Source organism: Leopardus geoffroyi, chromosome B4 (assembly GCF_018350155.1).
Source record: "Leopardus geoffroyi isolate Oge1 chromosome B4, O.geoffroyi_Oge1_pat1.0, whole genome shotgun sequence".
NCBI classification, from domain to species: Eukaryota; Metazoa; Chordata; class Mammalia; order Carnivora; family Felidae; genus Leopardus; species Leopardus geoffroyi.
The window spans coordinates 100,937,956-100,959,194 of record NC_059341.1 but is presented as its reverse complement, the minus strand read 5'-3'; the positions used below and the strand labels follow the sequence as shown (position 1 = coordinate 100,959,194).

The following is a 21,239-nucleotide window of genomic DNA, read 5'->3' as shown; positions in this document are numbered from 1 at the left end:
TAGCATATACACATATACAAACATCTGAATAAAAGAAACCATAAATGCACAGTTAAAACTGATGTAGACAGACACAATGATCCAAAAAGTCATGCAGAAGATAATAACACATACTTATTTACATTTGTTACATGTCAGGTATCCTAAGCTTTATTACATTCATGCTCAAGACTTCTGTGAGACAGTACTATGATCATCACTCCTGTGCAGACAAGTATGAAACTTGGTATTTTCATACTATAATTTTTATTTGAAAAATATATGCAATTTGTTCAGTGCATCTAAAAAATGAACTATATGCCAATCTGTTCTAAAGACACAATTATTCAAATAGAACAAGTTAAATAGATTTGATTGTGCTGACCTTCCTCTCAAAATCTACCTCTCACATTCTCAACTCCCTAGCTTAGAAACTTGCATAGCTATTTATTGTCTCCAAAAAAGGAACAAAAAACTCAAATCAGACTACATAAAACTCTCTGGCATGAAGTTTTCAATATTTATAATTTACTAATTTTCCAGCTTTTCTCCACTTATATGCACAACAGATTAAGAGAACAGCAACAGTCTAAAATTATTCTGAAATGTCAATCTGACTTTTTTCGGGATGTAAAATTTACTGTCCAATTTAGGAAACAAAGTTAGAAAGTATGTCTGGAATACTAAAGTCATTTCAGAGGTCAGTGCTTTTTATAAATTTAAAATAGATGAGGTAACGAAAATAAGAAGATCTATTTTACTTATACTAAATGTTTCAATAAGATAATTCTAACGGTTAATAAATCCTTGAATAATGTTTATGTCAAAGTTTAGTACAATGCAGAATGAGCTAGTGAAAACTGTCACATGGCAACATTTCAAAAGATACTTACACTAAAAAAATATTTAAAAAGCACTCCACTTTCTGAAAGTAATCATATAACGCTGTAAAAACGTAAGACTGTGCCTCAGTCTCAAAATAAGCTTTTTTTTTCCAGTATTTTGTTTTTGTTTAAAACACAGACAACAAAAAGAACACAATGTTATAACATGCACGACTGTGAAGTGAAACTAGATAGTAATTAAAATCGTTCAGAATAGCTATAAGTCACCAAAAACTGCATGTTACTTAAAATCTACTTTATATATTTTTTATAGTAATGTTTTAAAAAATGATTTTAGTAGACATTTGTGAAACATGTGCCTTTATTTTAATAAAACAGACTGTCTTACTGATTGAGCTTTTTCTATGTAAAAATATCAAAAGGTGACCCTGTCCTTATTTCTTTGATACACACGCATGCACACACACATTTACATTTTCAGATTATATTACTTTTGTAAAAGTATACTACATTGAAATAATTAGCAAATATTTGAAGATACAGCACTGTGTGCCTTTTCATAAAGCAAAAGGAAATTAACTGTTATCCTCCACAACAAAATAAAAAGTTGTGATATTAAGAAAATATTTAGAGTACATAGTCTGGTACTAAAACACGAAAATCACAGTTTAGTAAAAAGGTTTTGAATAGGTGTTATAGAAGCAGACAAGTATGTGTTTCTATCCCAGCCTTACCAGAGACTAGCTGTGTAGCCTTGGGCAAGGATAACAGCTTAACCTATTTAAGCCTAAATTTTCTCATGTATAAAATGGAGATAACAATATATTAACATATAGAATGTGTACTAAACGAGTACAAAGTATTTAAGAAAATACCCTTTAAACACTCAAATACTAAATAGTAGCTACTATTATTATTTCTGATATTGTTATTAAAAGCGGCTGTCAAAAGCAATCTATTAAATATGAAACATTTAAGAGCAATATTTACGTTGGTTCACACGTTATTTTTCTAGAAATATTGTTCTACTGCAACAAATCATGGATAGTTCAGTCCCAAATGTTAAATTATTATAAAACACTCGTTTAAATAACAAAATTTGCTTTAGATAAGACCTTTATAACCAAAGGATATCATTCCAAAACCAGAAGAACCATGTTACATACATCCAAAATTTGGTTGCCAAATATATTCCAAGAGGCAATGCACTATGCATTGAATGATCAAAAAAGGATCTGCAAAACACAAGTTTTATAAAATTTGAGCTCTAGATTTCCTTGTAAAAAGGAATTATTTATTTAAATGAAAATTACACATATTTCACATAGTAAACTCTGGTTTAACCAAAATCCAGACATTCAGAATGCTTAAATACCAAGACCATTTTTCATGGTAATCAATAATAAATGAGTTCACAGCTGAATGAGTGAGCAAGATTCTGAGGATCCTAATTTACCAACAGAATTATATTCTATTCTAGATATTTTTCAGCCTCAGAATGTCAGTCTACTTCTATTCTCTTAAGTCAATAATTCACTTCAGTATAGTTAGTAACTCTATCATTTAGCATATTATTCATCAAAGATGTATTATAATTTTGACAAATGAGTACAAAGCAATCCTCAAGTTTTTCTGTTTAATTATTTCTCCTTACCTACACACTCCTATTAAGCTTTTAGTACAGGTTTTCAAACAGAATGAACTGGCCAATTTAATGGATTTGAAGGTCATTATTTACAGAATTTAGAATTTGGGGAAAGTATTAATGAATTTTATTAAACATAGGCAGGATAAACTATCCATGTAGGCTATGTGTGAAGTCTTCCTATTTATACGACCCCTTGGAGCCCCTAGAAACACTAAAATGAGATTAATTACCTAGAATTAAGCCTATTCCTGAGAGTTAACATACTCTATGTGAATTATTTTCAGAACTCTTTTTTTCTTTTTTGTTGGAAATTCAGGTGAAAACAAAGTACTAAAGGAATGGAGATTAGGTAGGAAGTTCTAGATCATAGACAACTGCCTAGGTTTGCTGAATAGGCAATTTTAGAAAATGAGATCTAAGGAGAAAAAAAAAGGGAAAGATCACAATGTTTTAAAGAAAAAAGAGGGGGGCGTCTGGGTGGCTCAGTCGGTTAAGCGTCTGACTTCAGCTCAGGTCACGATCTCACGGTCCGTGAGTTCGAGCCCCGCGTCAGGCTCTGGGCTGACGGCTCAGAGCCTGGAGCCTGCTTCCGATTCTGTGTCTCCCTCTCTCTCTGCCCCTCCCCCGTTCATTCTCTGTCTCTCTCTGTCTCAAAAATAAATAAACGTTAAAAAAAATTAAAAAAAAAAAAAAGAAAAAAAGAAAAAAGAGGGAGGAGAAAATAAAAAGGCTGAGCATACTTCATATGCTCAGACTGTACCTTACTACTAAAATCAAACCTCCTTCTTGCATATTGCTTATGACCAAAGAAAATATAACTCCTATGAAAAGGTAAGCTAAAGCTATAATTACCTAGAAATAAGCAATATGTATATTAGTTAGGTCAACGAACTCAATCTACTTCTACTGAAATGTTTTTAAATTGTATCTTAGACTTAAAAATTATATGTTAGAGTTTGCCATTGAATATACCTCTAGAATTTCAACATTTCAACAACATTAAAAATTTAAAAGATTTCAGATATAAATCTGCCAAAATTCTTTAGCACTAAATTAAGATGAAATATATTACATAAAGGTAGTATTCTAAACATACAAAACATTAATTTTACAAAGCAGCGTCCAAATTATATCTTTTCATGTACAGATAAAAACATAGTTAAAAACAACACACTTACTTTGAAAGAAATTGTACTGTAGCCCAAACGCCACCATACATTAGCCCTTTAATGAGCCAAGAATCAATATTTAGGTCTGCTATAAACCCAACCAGCCAAATAACTAGGAAAGGAGTTCCTAGCATTACTTTCTGCCGAAATTCCTGCACAGAAAAAAAAACAAAACAATTAGTCAGAAAGTTTGCATGTTTCAGGTTATCTGAATGTGAATCACTGTTATCTTCGTGGAAACATGCATCAGAAAGTGAAATTCATTCATTCAAATAGGTTTACTATGCGCAGGCACTATTCAAGATGCTAGTCTCAGTCTTCTATAGACAATTTAAAAGCAGTTAAAATTGTGGAAAATGAGAGTATAAATTATAGGAGTGGGTCTGGATATCAGATAATAGAAGACAGCAGTATTTGCTGCTTGCCGACATGTGGATAAACTAGAAAACAGTTCTTGATGACACCACCCCATTAACAGGCCACTGATAACTAGAGATAAGACCAACTAGAATAACTTGATGTTCTAAGAGCTACAACAGATAAAGAATCCTGCCGATGCTTAGCCTGAAGATACTTTGAATGACCTTAAAATGAAAAACCTTAAAATGAAATAGAAAACAAAATCAGTCTACAGAGTCCCAGAGTCCATAGAAGGAAGAGTATGTGCCCCTGAACACAGATCAAAGCAGAGCACTTAATACTTTGGAGGTAGTTCCATTTCATTTTTGTACTAGTCTAATTGCTACAAAGTCCCTACTTCTAAGTATAAAACCTATTTCCTTGTAACACATACCACAGTTGATAGGCAGCTATCAAGTCTCTGGAGTAACCTTAAGTGACAAAACAATTCAAGATATTCCAGCTGTGATTTAATAAAGGTCAAAGTATAAACATTACTTTCCTCACTATTTACCTTTTTGAAAGCTAAGATACTACATTTTTTGTAGCACCCTGTTTATACTGTTGGCCTCTAATAAAATAAATACTTTTTCATATAAATAAATGGCCATATCTTTCCCAATTTAGCCACCGTAATTCATTTTCTAAATAGTGTGTGCAATTTTAGCTTGAATAACAAACTTAACTTCAGAGTTTTAATTTTATGCTGTAGTAAAATAACCCTTCTGATTTGTTATTTCATCTCTAACACAGATGGATTTTATATCAGGACATTAGAGAAGGGGTGCCTGGGTGGCTTAGTCGGTTGAGCGTCTGACTCTTGATACCGGCTCAGGTCATGATCCCAAGGTCGTGGGATCTAGCCCTGTGTCAGACTCCATGCTGCATGTGGAGCCTGCTTAAGATTCTCTCTCTCCTTCTATCCCCTTCCCCATTCACACTTTCATTTTCTCTAAAAAAAAAAAAAAAGACATTAGGGAATATTTATAACTAGGGAGGACAGGGTGTATGGTTAAGTGTGGGTGGGTGTTGGTGGCAGAGAAAGTAGATGTGTTATTTAAAGAAGTATTTTCTAAAATTATCTGTAACTTGCCTTGATTTAAGGTACTCATTCTCCCTCAGCAATAGCTACATTTTTTTCATTATTAAAAATAAAGATACAATTTACATACAGTAAAATTCACCCTCTCTTGGGTACTCTGAAGTTAGATTAATATACACAGTTATGTCAGCATGAAAACTAAGACACAGAACAGTTCTATCAAGTCCTGAAATACCTATGCCCCCAGATCCAGCCCCTAACAAACACTAATCTGATTTCTACCCCTATAGTTTTTCCTTTGCAGGAATGTTGTATACATGGAATCATACTGATGCACTCTTTTAAGTCTGGCTTCCTTCACTTCAACAATTCATTTGACACTCCCCCATGTTGTTGTGTGTATCAGCAGTTTGTTCCTTATTAATGCTGAGTAGTATTCCATTATAGGATGTATTACAGTTTACTTATCCATCTCCAGCTCAAGGATAAAGGTTGTTTCCAAATTTGAGGACTGTGAATAAAGCCATTATAAACATTTGCATACAGATTTCTGCATGAATGTAAATTCATTTCACTTGGATAAATATTCATGTGTGGGGTTTCCAGAGTTGTCTTTTTCTTTTCCAAAATGTTACTTACTATGTTATTTATGATACTGTAAAGATATTTAAAAAAAAAAAAAAAAGATGTATTGGTGATGTGCTGCTTTTGTAGATATGAAAAATCTATTTTCTCTTGAATTTTATTATGGAAACTTTCAAATATATAGTAAGTTTGAAAGAATTTTATGGTGAATACCTGTGTATCTACCATCTAGAGTCTATAATTCAGTAAGCTATTTTTGTATTAAACTTAATTTTGAAACAACTGTAGGTTCACATGCAGTTGTAATAAATAATACAGATCCCAAGTACCCTTTACCCAGGTTCCCCCAAAGACTAACATTTTGCAAAATATAGTACAATATTTTGTACAATATCATAATCATGATGTTGACATTGATGCAGTTAAGATGCAGAATATTTCCATCACTACAAGGACTGCTCATGTTGTCCTTTTAGAGCAACTTCCCTCCTACTCTACCTTCACCTGTATATTAACCTCTGGCAACTACTAATCTATTCTACATTTCTATAATTTTGTCATTTCAAGAATTTTATATAATTGGAATGATACAGTATGTAACCTTATGGGATTGGCTTTTTTATTCAACATAATTGTCTAGACATTGATCCATGTTATTGCATATATCCTTAGTTCACTTCTTTTTATTATTAAAGAACATTCCATGGTATGAATGTATCACAGTTTAACCATTCATCCACTGAAGGACTCTGGAGTTGTTTCCAGTTTGGGGCTATTATGAATAGAACTGCGATAAACATTTATGTACAGGATTTTGTGTACATAACGGTACAGCTTCTGGGTTGTACGGTAAATGCATATTAAGTTTTTAAAAAAGAAACTCTCAAACTGTTCTCCAGAGTACTGTATTGTTTTACATTCCCACCAGCAATGTAGGAATCCTGTGGAGTAATCTCTCTGTACCCTCACCAGCATTTGGTGTTGCTGCAACTTCTTTAGTTATTCTGATAGGTATATGATAGTAAGTCATTGTGGTTTTAATTTGCATTTCCCTAATGACTAATGATACTGAACATCTTTTCATGTGTTTATCTGCCATTTTTATATCTTCTTTGGTGAAATATCTTTCTGCCTTTAATCCACTTTCTAATTGGATTGATTTCTTCATTGTTGTGAAAATTCTTTATAGATTCTGCAAACTAGTCCTTTGTTGGATATATGGCTAGCAAATATTTTCTCCTAGTCTGTAGTCTGTCTTTTCATCCTAATTAACAGGGTCTTTCATAGGACAAAAGCTTTTCATTTTAATTAAGTCTAACTGATCAATTTTTACTTTCATGGATCATACTTCTCATGTGAAATCTAACTCCTTGCATAGCCCTAAAGTTTTATAGTTTTGCATTTTAACATTTAAGTCTGTGAACCATTTTGAGTTAACTTTTTTTTTGAAAAAAAATTTTTTTTAATCTTTGTTTTTGAGAGAGACAGAGCATGAGCAGGGGAGGGGCAGAGAAAAAGGGAGACACAGAATCTGAAGCAGGCTCCAGGCTCTGAGCTGTCAACACAGAGCCCAACGTGGGGCTCGAACTCATGGACCGTGAGATCATGACCTGAACCGAAGGCGGACGCTTAACTGACTGAGCCACTCAGGAGCCCCTTGAGTTAACTTTTTTATACAGTGTGAAGTCTGAGTAGAGGTTTATTTTATTTTTTTGTTTATACAGGTCCAAATGCTCTAGCATCATTTGTTGGAAAGGTTTTATTTTCTCCACTGAATTGTTTTTGCAATTCTATCAAGTCGATGAGCATATATCTCTGTGGTTCTATTTCTGGGATCTCTATTCTCTTTCACTGATCTAGGAATTTGTTCCTCTAAGCATACCACACAGTCCTGATTACTATAGATATATAGCAGGTCTTAAAATTGCACAGAATGATTCTTTTTGTTCAAAATTGTCTTAGCTATCCTAGATCTATTGCCTTTCTGTATAGAATAATCTTGGCCATACAGAAAAAAAAATCTTGCTGGAATTTTTTAATTACATGAAATTTGTATAACAATTTGGGCACAACTGACATATTTACTATTTAAAAATTTACATATTTTTTTAAATAGGTTTCCCATCCAGCACAAAGCGCAACACAGGGCTTGAACTCATGACCCCTGAGATCAAGACCTGAGCTGAGGTCAAGAGTCAGACACTTAACCAACTCAGCTACCCAGACACCCCCCATTTTAAGAACACAGTATATCTCTCCATTTATTTAGATCACCTTTGATTTCTTTCATTGGCATTTAAAAAAACTTTCAGTATATAGTTATTTTACGTGTGTGGTTAGATTTACACTTAAGTACCCAATTGTTTTGTGCAATTCTAAGTAATACTGTATTAATGTTGGTGTCTGCATGTTTATTACAGTATATAGAATAAAATAGGGGGCACGTGGATGGCTCAGTTGGTTAAGCATCCGACTTCAGCTCAGGTCATGATCTCAGTCCGTGAGTTCGAGCCCCGCGTTGGGCTCTGCGCTGACAGCTCAGAGCCTGGAGCCTGCTTCGGATTCTGTGTCCCCCTCTCTCTGACCCTCCCTCGTTCATGCTCTTTCTGTCTCAAAAACAAATAAACATTAAAAAAGTTTTTAGAAATAAAATAGATTATATCCTGTGACTCACTAAATTCATTTATTAGTTCTAGGGGTTTACTTTACAGATTCCTTGGGATTTTCTATACTGACAGTCATGTCAACCACAAATAGGGACAATTTTTTTTCCTTTCCGAACTATATGCCTTTTAATTTCCTTTTCTTGCTTTATTTCACTAGCTAGAATTTCCAGCCCTAAGTTGAATAAAAATAGTAAGAGGGATATCCTTGCCTTGTCCTTGATCTTACTGGGAAATCAGCCTTTCACAATTAAGTATGATATTAGCTGAAGGTTTTAGAAATGTCCTTTATAAAGTTCAGGAAATTTTCCTCTATTTGTAGTTCTCTTGAGAGTGTTACCATAAACAGACATTGACTTTATCAAATGCTTTTTCTGCATGGATATAATTATGAGATTTTTCTTCTTTGTTAATATGGTATATTACACTGAATAATTTTGAATATTAAATGAGTCTTGCAGGGACGCCTGGGTGCTTCAGTCAGTTAAGCGTCCGACTTTAGCTTAAATCATGATCTCGCGGTCCATGAGTTCAAGCCCCACGTTGGGCTCTGTGCTGACAGCTCAGAGCCTGGAGCCTGCTTTGGATTCTGTGTCTCCCTCCCTCTCTGCCCCTTCCCTGCTCTCACTCTGTCTCTCTCTCTCAAAAATAAATAAACATTGAAAAAATTGTTTTAAATAAATAAATGAGCCTTGCATTCCTATAATACACCCAATTTGGTCATGGTACATAAGTCCTCTTATGTAATGATGACTTCTATTTGTCAACATTTTATTAAAAATTTTTGAGTATACTGTTAAACCCTGAATAATGGAGGGGTTAGGGGTACCAAACCCCATGCAATAAAAAATCTGCATATAACATCTGACTCCCCCAAAACTTAACAACAGCCTTTTATTTTGACCAGAAGTCTTACCAAGTAACATATTTAGTTAAACATAACATGTTTAGTTTCAGTTGGCTAAACATATTTTGTATGTTATATGTGTTATATATACACTGTATTCTTACAGTAAACTAGGGAAAAGGAAATATCACTAAGAAAATCATTAGGGAAGAGAAAATACATTACAGTACTATATCAAAAAAAAAAAAAATCTAAGTGGACCTACACAGTTAAACCCATGTTGTTCAAGGGTCAACTGTATATTCATCAGGGATATTGGTTTATAGTTCTTTTTTTTTTTTTGTTTGTTTGTTTTTTTTTTTTTGTAGTGCCATTGTGTGATTTTGATATCAGGGTAACATATATCATTTCCATTCTGCCTATATAAACAACTTGCCAATATTCTTACATGTGAAGTGAGTTTCTTATAGACAGTACATAGTTGGGTCATGTTTTATAATACAGAAAGCCAATGTGTCTTTTACTTGGTATATTAGAATATTTTAATGTAATGAGATTACTGATATGCTAGAGTTTAAGTCTATAATTTTATTTTTTGTTTTCTACTTCTTCTCTATGGTTTCTCTGTTTTCTTTTTCCTGCCTTCTTGTGGGTTACTGGAAAGCTTTTTAGAATTCTATTTTGATTCATCTATAGTGTTTTTCAGTTTATCTCTTTGTATAGCTTTTTTAGTAGTTACTCTAAGTATTATATAAACATAACTTATCCTAGTATATACTGGTGTCATCATTTTACCAGTTCAAGAGAAGTGTGGAAACTTTACTTGCCTTTATGCCTCTCTACCCACCCCTGATTATATTATAAATTGTCTCACATTGGGGCGCCTGGGTGGCTCAGTTGGTTAAGCAGCCGACTTCGGCTCAGGTCATGATCTCACGGTCCGTGATTTCGAGCCCCGCGTCGGGCTCTGTGCTGACAGCTCGGAGCCTGGAGCCTGTTTCGAATTCTGTGTCTCCCTCTTTCTGACCCTCCCCCGTTCATGCTCTGTCTCTCTCTGCCTCAAAAATAAATAAACGTTAAAAATAAATAAATAAATAAATAAATAAATAAATAAATAAATAATCAATCTCACATATGTTCTTTACCCACATTTAGAGACACATCAAGCAGTATTATAATTTTTGCTCCATCATCAAACATAATTTAGAAGGTATAAGATGAGAAGTCCATGGTATTTACCCATAATTTGGCTAATCATGATCTTATGTTGCAAGATCTTTTATCATTTCCTTTTTTTTTTTCTAATTTTTTTTCATTTCCTTTCTGTTTAAAGAACTTCTCTTAGCCATTCTTCTAGGGTAGGTCTGCTGGTAACAAATTTTCTTAGTTTTCCTTTATCTGAGGAAGGTGATGATTTCTCCTTCATTCCTGAAAGATATTTTTACTGGATACTGGATTCTGGGTTGACAGTTCTTTCCATTCAGCACATGAAAAATGTGTGCCAGTTTCTTCTGGCCTCTATGGTTTCTGATAAGAATTCCAGGGTCGTCTGAACTGTTTCACCCCTGCTGGTAAGGGGATTTCAAGAATTTTATTTTTTGGGTCTTTTGTTTCCAGAATTTTGACTATGATGTGTTCAGGCAGGATTTCTTTGAGTTTATTCTGTTTAGGGTATGTTCCAGTTCTTATTCTGTAGGTCTGTCTTTTGACAAATTTGGGGGTTTTATGGGCCATCATATCTTTTGAGTACTTTTTTAGTTCCACCCTCCTGCTCTTCTTCTGGGACACCAAACATATCAATATCAGATACTCTGTTATAACCACAGGTTCCTTAGGCTCTGTTCATTTTTTTCAATTTATTCCCTTTTGTCATTCAGAATGTGTAATTTTTATTGTTCTATCTTCAAGGTCACAGATTCTTTCCTCTGTCCCCTCTATTCTGCTGTTGAGCCCATTCACTGAGTTTTGTACATTTGGTTATTGTAATTTTCAGTTTTAAATTTTCCATTTGGTTCTTCTGTATATTCTATTTCTATATTTCTATTTCTTTGCTGAGACTATTTTTCCTTTGTTTCAAGCATGTTCATAATTATTCACTGAAGTCTTTTTTAATGGCTGTTTTAAAATATTGTGTCAGATAATTCTTTTTTTTTTTTAATTTTTTTTTTTAATTTTTTTTTTTCAATGTTTATTTATTTTTGGGACAGAGAGAGACAGAGCATGAACAGGGGAGGGGCAGAGAGAGAGGGAGACACAGAATCGGAAACAGGCTCCAGGCTCTGAGCCATCAGCCCAGAGCCTGACGCGGGGCTCGAACTCACAGACTGCGAGATCGTGACCTGGCTGAAGTCGGACGCTTAACCGACTGCGCCACCCAGGCGCCCCATGTGTCAGATAATTCTAACATCTCTGTCATCATGTTGTTGGTACCTACTTGATTCTCTTTTTATCAGTTTCAGATCTTCTTGGTTACTGGTATGATGAATGATTTTCCTTTGAAACCTGGACATTTTGGATTTTGGGTATTATCAGACACTGGATCTTATTAAACCTTTTCTTTTAGATGGATTCCTCTGATGCAGCATGGCAGAAGGAGGGAGTGATGCACCTTCCCAATACTGCCAGGTGATGTGAATGAAGCTCAGATCTCAACTTGGACTCCACTGACACCCGAGAAGGGGGGGCTCCTAATTACTGTTGGGCAAAGGTGGAACTTCCAACTTTCACTATACCTCTACTTATACCTCCCTGGCTGGGAGGGTTAGAAGTGCCTCATTATTGTTTCCTCTGTGGTCTTCTCTGATAGAGCAGGGGATGGGACCTCATTAACGACCAGTGGGGATGAAAGTGCCAAATCTTTATTTAGCCTTCTCTGACACCAGCCCAGGAGATAAGATGGGACACCTCATTACAGCCTGGTAAGGGTGGAAGTCTGATGGCCTTTGCTGGTATGATTTGGGATGGAGCCACAGTTTTTTTTGCAATATTTAGCTGTGGCAGAAATTTATTTTCTAAAAATCTCTATCTTGTTAAGCTGCCTCTTTTGTGGTTCTTTGGCTAAACAGGAGGATTTTGCTAGAGACTTTGTCTGTATTCATTTGTGATTCTAAGTTGTTGGCTTTGTCAGCTCCACTTTTGGGATATTTGAGGCAAAAAAAAAAAAAAAAAAAAAACACAAAATAAAACAAAACAAAACACAGGAAACTAACCACTATGTCATTCTTCAGGTCCTGAGCTCCCTAACCACTCTTTTTCTCTCCATCTCCCAGAATCTTCCTACATTTAAATATTTTGTACATAATGTCCAGGTTTTGCAGTTATACTTAGTGGGGAGGTATAGAGAAAAGACTATCTACTCCATCTTCCCAGATTTATTTTCATATATATCAATAAACAATATTAAAGAGGACAATATGTGAGATTACCATTGCTAACAAAAGGGATCATGGGTTTTAAGTGTTGAGAAATAATAGAGATTTCCCTCTAACTTATTGTTAAGCATTTATTTAGCCATAAATCTGCCTAACTAAAACTTTCTAACCTTAAAAATCCAAGAACTCTTGGGGTACCTGGGTGGCTCAGTTGGTTAAATGGCCAACCTTGGCTCAGGTCATGATCTCACAGTCTGTGGGTTCAAGCCCTATGTCAGGCTCTGTGCTGACAGCTCAGAACCTGGAGCTGCTTTGGATTCTCTGTCTCCCTCTCTCTCTCTCTCTCTGCCCCTTCCCCACTCATGCATGCACGCGCTCTTTCTCTCTCAAAAAAAAAAATAAATAAACATTAAAAAATATATAAAAAATCCAACAACTTTTAAAACAGTTTTCTGAAATCAAGATTTTCTCTGCATCTATCTAATCTACTAGCAGTGTCCAAAAATATTTTTCCCCCTTTGGGATGACTTACTTATTTTTAGAAAAATACTACTGAATCCTACATGCCACTGTTTCTTGTTTAAATACAGAACATACTGTACAGAACAGCAAATCAAGTCATGTTTATGACTTAAATATTTCTAATAGGAGGAAAAGACAACAATCTACATAATTACAAATACTTCGTTTCACAAAGCCCTCAACCATCATATATTTTTATTGAGTAATCTTTTTTAAAAATGTAGTGTATTTACAAATACTAATGCAAAAAAAAAAACCCAACAAAAACAAAAACAGGAATATTCAATTTCTGAACTAATCCCAGTAATATACAAATATTAATAAAACTGTGCTAAACTGTTCTCTCTTTTTTGAAAGAAATTAGGGGAGCCTGGGTGGCTCAGAAGGTTAAGTGTCTCACTTCAGCTCAGGTCACGATCTCGCGATCAGTGGGTTCAAGCCCTGCATCATGCTCTGTGCTGACAGCTCAGAGCCTGGAGCCTGCTCCAGATTCTGTGTCTCCCCTCTCTCTGCCCCTTCCCCACTTGCACTCTGTCTCTCTCTCTCTTAAAAATAAATAAACATTGAAAAAAATTTACACAAAAATAAACTCAAAATGGATGAAAAACCTAAATGTAAGACAGGAAGCCATCAAAATCCTTGAGGAGAAAGCAGGCAAAAATCTCTTTGACATTGGCCACAGTAACTTCTTACTCAACATATCTCCAGAAGCAAGGGAAACAAAAGCAAAAAGGAACTATTGGGAGGGACCTCATCAAAATAAAAAGCTTCTGCACTGGGAAGGAAACAATCAGCAAAACTAAAAGGCAACCGACAGAATGGGAGCAGATATATGCAACTAACATATCAGATAAAGGGTTAGTATCTAAAATCTACAAAAAACTTTTCAAACTCAACACCCCAAACAAATAACCAGTGAAGAAATGGGCAAAAGACATGAATAGACACTTCTCCAAAGAAGACATCCAGATGGCCAACTGACACACGAAAAAATGCTCAACATCACTCATCATCAGGGAAATATAAATCAAAACTACAATGAGATACCACCTCACACTTGTCAGAATGGCTAACATTAACAACTCAGGCAACGACAGATGTTGGTGAGGATGCAGAGAAAGAGGATCTCTTTTGCATCGCTGGTGGGAATGCAAACTGGTGCAGCCACTCTGGAAAACAGGATGGAGGTTCCTCAAAAAATTAAAAATAGAACTACTCTACAACCCAGCAATTGCACTACTGAGGTATTTATCTAAAGGATACAGGTGTGCTGTTTCGAAGGAGCACATGCACCCCAACGTTTATAACAGCTCTATCAACAATAGCCAAAGTATGGAAAGAGCCCAAATGTCCATCAATGGATGAATGGATAAAGATGTGGTGTGTGTGTGTGTGTGTGTGTATGTGTGCGTATACACGCACACATACACACACACACACACACACACACACACACAAATGGAGTATTACTTGGCAATCAAAAGAGAAGGAAATTTTGCCATTTACAACTACATGGATGGAACTAGAGGGTTTTATGCTAAGCAAAATTAGAGAAAAACATATATATGACTTCACTCACATGAGGACTTTAAGATACAAAATAGATGAACATAAGGGAAGGGAAGCAAAAATAATATAAAAACGGGGGGGGGGGGCAAAACATATAAGAGACTCTTAAATATAGAGAAAAAACAGAGAGTTGCTGGAGGGGTAATGGGAGGGGGTATGGGCTATATGGGTAAGGAGCATTAAGGAATCTACTCCTGAAATCATTGTTGCACTCTATGCTAACTTGGATGTAAATTAAAAAAATAAATTAAAAATAAATAAATAAGTAAATACATCTTTTTAATAAAATTAAAAAATAAAAGAAATCACATCCAAACACATAAACCTGGCATCTAGTTCATTATTGCTATAATAAGTAACTATATATTAATAAACATCTAGAATTTACAAAGTCATTTTCATCTGACAATGTATTTTTAAAAATCCTTTATAATATTTACACTAAACAAATGAAAGCATAAAGATTATGGGACTTTTCAAAGTAATATAAGACTCTTTTGTTACAAGCTTAGTTATTATGAGACATCAGCCTTTGTTTGCTATGTTGAGAAAAACTGCTCTAAATCCTAGAGGACAGAGCAAAATCAAAGAAAATAAAAAAATAACCATTCTCTATATCATATCTAGTAGTAAAATGAAAGAGGTAATACAACATGCAAAAATTGCTCATTATTCTCAACTGTGGGGTTGAAAAAAGGCAAGTTTATAAACTATAAATCTAACTCTTCTCATGTCTAAGTAATGGACCAATGAATTTTCAATGCATTAAGGAAGTCTGAACTATAAATAAATGAGGCATGCTTTTACATTTCCCTTTGTCCAAAACTTGTCATTCTGTTGTGATAACACATAGATCAACATTAACTTTAAGTAAATAGTATTACCACCAGAACAGCCTAAAATAAAATGGTACTCAAGGCTTAATGCTATTCACCTTTGATGATTGACAAATTAGCCACACTAGTCAATGGCACAATTAAAAACTATAAATGCTCAGGTAAGAAGGCATGCCTATGAATTTTACTTAAAAAGATTATATACTGAAAAACTTCAGTCATGAATTTACCTTATCAGCTTTGAGCTTTCTAAGGAAGGACGGATTGTCATATCCTTTTGCCTGTCTCGCCTCTTGCAAATGGTTGATCATCCACACGTTCTTTCTCTGCTTTGCCAAATCAAGTGCTGATTCACCCTGATAAGTAGAAGAAATTCAGATTTAAAAAACTTTTAAAGCACTCCCATAAAAATAAACTGAACAATTAGTTCACTAACATTGTTTTGACATCAGGCAAAGTCAAATACTAAAAGAATCTAAATCATTACATATTACTTATGCTCTCCCATTCAAGGTACTATCAGTAAGAGTATTTACTCATCTTATTCTATAAATTCTATTTTTGCTTGCGTTTTGGCTTATATTAAAGTACATCAAAAAGTAGGTATTTCAGCACCTGCTGGATCAGAGGCTATCAAGTTTATCGGTTATTTCATATCTTTGTTTTATTAGTAATACTTATTACTACAAAACATCCTACTAGAATACTAAATTGCCAGAAACCTCTCAGTTTAATTTCAATAATGACAAAGGTCTGAAGAGAATAGGGAAGAAGAAGAAAAGTCAACTTCTATTTCTCCTACTGTTGTACTATCATCTTAAATTCATTCACAAATCCAGAAATTTCCAAAGAGAATGAGAACAGTAACAAAAAATAGTGAAACTCAAGTTATGGACCTGTAGCTTCTAATCTCAAGAAGAAGAATGCCAAAGAGTAGAAGTGAATGAAACTAGTATGTTTTAAAGGAAGAAAGAAGATATAAGCGCCCCCAATTCTAGATCTATGCTTCTTTTTGCCCTTGTTAATTTCAAATCTTCTTTCTCATTAGTGAGACACCTACATTTCTATTCTTTTTAATATTCTACACTATTTATCTACTTTAAATATAAAAGTAAAGTGAAAAATTGTGTCTGCCAAAATTTTAAGAATGTATAGATGAATATTCAAAATTACTTAAAAAAGGAAAATACTGAAATTTTATTATGAAAAACTAGATAAAAACAAAAGAATAAGGAGCCTTGGAGAGCTTTACTTATGAGGGATGATTATTTATCAAGTATAAAGTACACTCTATGAAACAAAAAAACACTAAAAAATAAAAAGCAAACAACAAAACAAACACAGCACTACCACCAGTAGCAACAACTGTAACAATACAACAATAACAACAAAATGCCCAACCAATCCTTTAATAAAAGATCAATAGTATTTAATAAGGCACGGGCTTAAGCTAGGTGAGTCTTCCACAAATAGGAATATTTACTGTAAAATACCTCCTTACCTATTCAAAACTTCTATCACCTAAGTTGTAAGAACCAGCTAATTAATCCAAACTATAAAGATTACCTGAATAAAAGCAATCCCTTGGGTAACAATTCCCAGAGAATATCCTGCTGTTGCCTCGGTCCAGCTGAGCATCCCTTCCACTAGAGGGCCATGTGACACCTAAGGATTGCCTAGATAAAAAGATGGAGGGAGCTTTAAGAAATCTTTCAACTATTCCTCTAGTCTTCTGACTGCTTTTGTATAGTTTTTATTCAGCTGGTAAAATAAACAAGCAATTAATTTAAAGAATGATACTAAAACCAGGGTTCTAAGTCAAGTCTATATTTGATTACTCCATGTGTCAGCCCAAACAGTAAATGATAATAACAAGAGCAATAACAACAAGAGTCATGGAGTGTTTATAGACTATGTAACTGGTAATAAAAGAAATATTTCAAAGGTTTTGGTGAGATAAACACTATGGAAGGTGGAGAGGAGAAAATCACTTTTTGCCTGAGGTTGAATTTCATTGTTAAAACTAGGAAAATTCTTGTTTGGAGACCATCTAGGGCAGTTACTTAAGAAGTAATAAAAACTATTTTTAGAAAAAAGTATCTTATCTCATGTCAAGAAACCATATAAGATTTTTTCCATATATTAACAAAGCTCAGTAATCTTATAGCCCGCACAAGGTAAAAATTATGCTGTTTGATAATTTTAGAAAGAAAAATGATAAATGCTTGGGTAGCACTCGGAGATTAATTGTCCTCCCAAAACTCAATTCATCTAAATTTATCTGTATAACCAAAACATGTGGGAGAGGGTAAAATATTATTTTTTAAAAATTCACAAATGAGATGCTGTAATAAAAAGGGATTACTGCATAGGTCAGTTTAAAAAAATCCTTAGTATCCCAAATCATTTTTCCCTTCCTTATTGTTATCATTTAACAAGACTGGATTTATTCCATGTAACTATTATGTGGGGCCACGGTTCTTAAATTCTTTTGAGTCATATTTCATGAAAGCCATTGACCTTCTCCCCAAAAAGCACTGATGCAAGTAATTTTTTGGTAACGATTTCAGGGGTTCATGGGTTCACCCTCTAACCAAAATTCACTAGTAAGTCCCAGATTAAGAATTTCTAATCTAGAGTATATGACCATTCCTGATCCTTCTAAGGATCAAAATAGTCATTTTAAAGTTACCTTATTTTGAAAAAAAAATCATTTATTTACATATTAAAAGAATTGAATTTTTTATTCAAATAACTAATTTATAAGGGTAAATAATATAAAGACAGATTTCTAAGAAACTTTAATTTTAATTAGAAAAGCTATTTTAGAAGAAAAAGGATCAATGTTTTTATAACTATAACACAAAGTATAATTTTTCATATTCTTTGAAAAGCACAACTTTTATTAGCTATTATAGCCAGATTTGCAGACTATATCTTTTTTGTTATAATTCATGATTATCAATTAGTCTCTTTCTTAGCTCTCGAAATGAAAACTGGAAAAATATACAGGTATACATCAACTTTGTCAAATTCCTGGACAAAGAATCTACGTTGTTTTCAATTAATTAATTTTTCCCCTGTTGACATTCATATCAACTTAAGTTTACTTAATTAACTTGCTATTCCACATAGCTAAAAGGCACCACACCTCAAATTATATTCTTACCACCCTCACCCCAAGAAAGTCTTCCTCCTTCAGTCTTCACAACCTCAATATATCACAAGACATTCAGTTATTCAAACCAAAATCTAAGTCACCAATATTTCTTTTCACCCTCATGTCTAATCTACTCTAAACTATCATTTTAATTTCTACTGTAAACTATCATTTCCAAATCCATTCATTGCTCTCCATCGCTATTCCTACAACTGTAGGCTAAACTAACATCACCTGCCTGGTTTATTACAATAGCCTAACTGATCTTTACCCATCCCCTCCATTTTTTTTTTAATTCTTCAATGCATTCTCCATCAGCAACCAAAGTAGTCTTTTAAAAATACTTAAAACACAAAGATTATAAAGCCAGCCTATGTAAATCCTCCCAAACTGCTTCTCATGACTGAGAACACAAAGTACCTTATCATGGCCTTGCACGATCTGGCACCTGCCTTCCTTAGTGACTGCACTCCCGTGCTCACTGCACTCAGTCCAGGCTGTCATTTGCTGCACCTCTAACAGGGCAAGCTTACTCCTGACCTTGGGACTTGCACTTGCAGGCTCATCTACGTGCAAAGTTTCTTCCTCCTATGTCTTTGCATAATTGATCCCTTTATCAGACAAGTCTGAAAGCAATGTCATCTCCTCAGAGGTATTCACAAGTCATTCTCACCTCATGTGGCCCCTTCATCCCTCATCACTGTACCACATTTGCCTATGAGGATGCATATGCATGTGTTTTTACTTATTGTCTATTTTCTTAATACAATGTAAATTCTGAGAGAATACAGACTTCATCTATCTTAAACACCTGGACTCCCGAGCACTGATATTTGTTAAATGAATGAATGAATGAATGAATGAATGAATGGTTTCCATTAGAAGGTGGTGACTAGACTTCAGCATATGGAATCTGGAATGCCAGATTCCAGCAGAAAAAGCATCTGATACTTCATCTTTTTAATTCCACAAAAAGTGCATTTTAAAACAAAAATCTACTTTTCCACCAGTGTGGATAAAAAGATTAGTTTTCCTCTGAAAGTGTAAGTGTTCCCTGAGCAACTGAAGCAACTCCTTAAACTTTATTTCCTTTAAAAATAATGTCACTCCAAATAAGTCAGAGAAAGATAAATACTGTATGATCTCACTTATATCTGTAATATAAAAAATAAAACAAATAAAACGAAACCAAGTTAACTGATACAGAGAACAGACCAGTGGTTCCCAGAAGCAGGGGTTGGGGGTGGGTGAAATAGGTGAAGGGAGCTGAAAGTTAACAATAACTTCCAGTTTTAAAATAAGTTAAGTCCTGAGGATGTAATGTACAGCATGGCGACTACAGTTAATGCTCATGTATTGTAGGGGCGCCTGGGTGGCTCAGTCGGTTAAGCGTCTGACTTCAGCTCAGGTCATGATCTCACAGCTCGTGAGTTCGAGCTCTGCCTCAGGCTCTGCGCTGACAGCTGAGAGCCTGGAGCCTGCTTCAGATTCTGTGTCTCTTTCTCTCTCTCTACCCCTCCTCCACTCATGCTCTGTCTCTCTCTGTCTCAAAAATAAATACTACTGTATTGTATATCTGAAAGTTGCTAAGACTGCAAATCTTCAGAGTTCCAGTCACAAGAGAAAACAAAGTTTTGTGACAGATGCTGATTGGACCTGTTGTGGTCATCTCATGACAGGTTCAGGTTACACTGTACACCTGAAACTAGTAAAATGCTGCATGCCAACTATACCTTAATTTAGAAAAATTTTAAATAATAACAATGATAATGATGATGATGATGATGATGTAACTCCAGAAGCTATCAGGGAACTACATTTCAAATTAACTTCTTTTTGTCAATAGCCAATCCTGCTTATACATGTCAGATAAAATTAAAACATTAATAAAAATAAAAAAACCAAACATGAATTTAAATAAAAGTTCTACAGGCACGATAATTATTTTACACTGTAGACGCTGGACTGCACTAGTTAAGAAAGCTACATTCAAGCTTTATCCTATCTTGGTACCAAATAATTCACATGCCTGAACCTACAAACCATTAAAATTATAAGGTTCAAATTATTTACATCATTTCAAATATCTCTCTTACCATTACCTTTCTGTTGAAATTCATTACAGATTATTTCTTTTACTAAGTCTAATAAAAGATTATGCAATGGTTGAGGTGCCTGGGTGGCTTAGTCAGGTAACTGTCTGACTCTTGATTTGGCTCAGGTTACAATCTCACAGTCACAAGATCAAGTCCTGCATGGGGCTCCACGCTGGCAGTGTGGAGCCTGCTTGGAGTTCATTCTGTCTGTCTGTCTGTCTCTCTCTCTCTCTGCCCCTCCCATGCTTGCGCATGCTCTCTTTAAAAAAAAAAAAAAAAAAAAAAAAAAAGCTTATGGGGCACCTGGGTGGCTCAGTCGGTTAAGCATCTGATTTCAGCTCAGGTCATGATCTCATGGCTTGTGAGTTCAATCAAGTGAGCCTGAGCCCCGCTTCAGGTGAGCTCAAGCCCTGCTTCAGGCTCCACACTCTCCCTCTCTTTCTGCCCCTTGTGGGATTCTCTCTCTCTCTCTCTCACTGTCCCTCGCTCACTTACACTTGCTCTCTCA

General features: G+C 34.7%; 1 protein-coding gene across 5 annotated transcripts in view; it reads right to left on the bottom strand.

Annotated features, from left to right (window-relative positions):
- Nucleotides 1-21,239, bottom strand: part of ZDHHC17 (zinc finger DHHC-type palmitoyltransferase 17) — a 103,920-nt gene that overhangs the window by 32,582 nt on the left and 50,099 nt on the right. For all 5 annotated transcript variants that reach the window (XM_045467100.1, XM_045467098.1, XM_045467096.1 and 2 more), the window contains 3 exons: nt 15,706-15,831; nt 3,651-3,793; nt 1,959-2,059 (listed from right to left, as the gene is read on the bottom strand). In XM_045467100.1, coding sequence (XP_045323056.1) covers nt 1,959-2,059; nt 3,651-3,793; nt 15,706-15,831 — 370 coding nt within the window. The remainder of the gene's footprint in view (nt 1-1,958; nt 2,060-3,650; nt 3,794-15,705; nt 15,832-21,239) is intronic.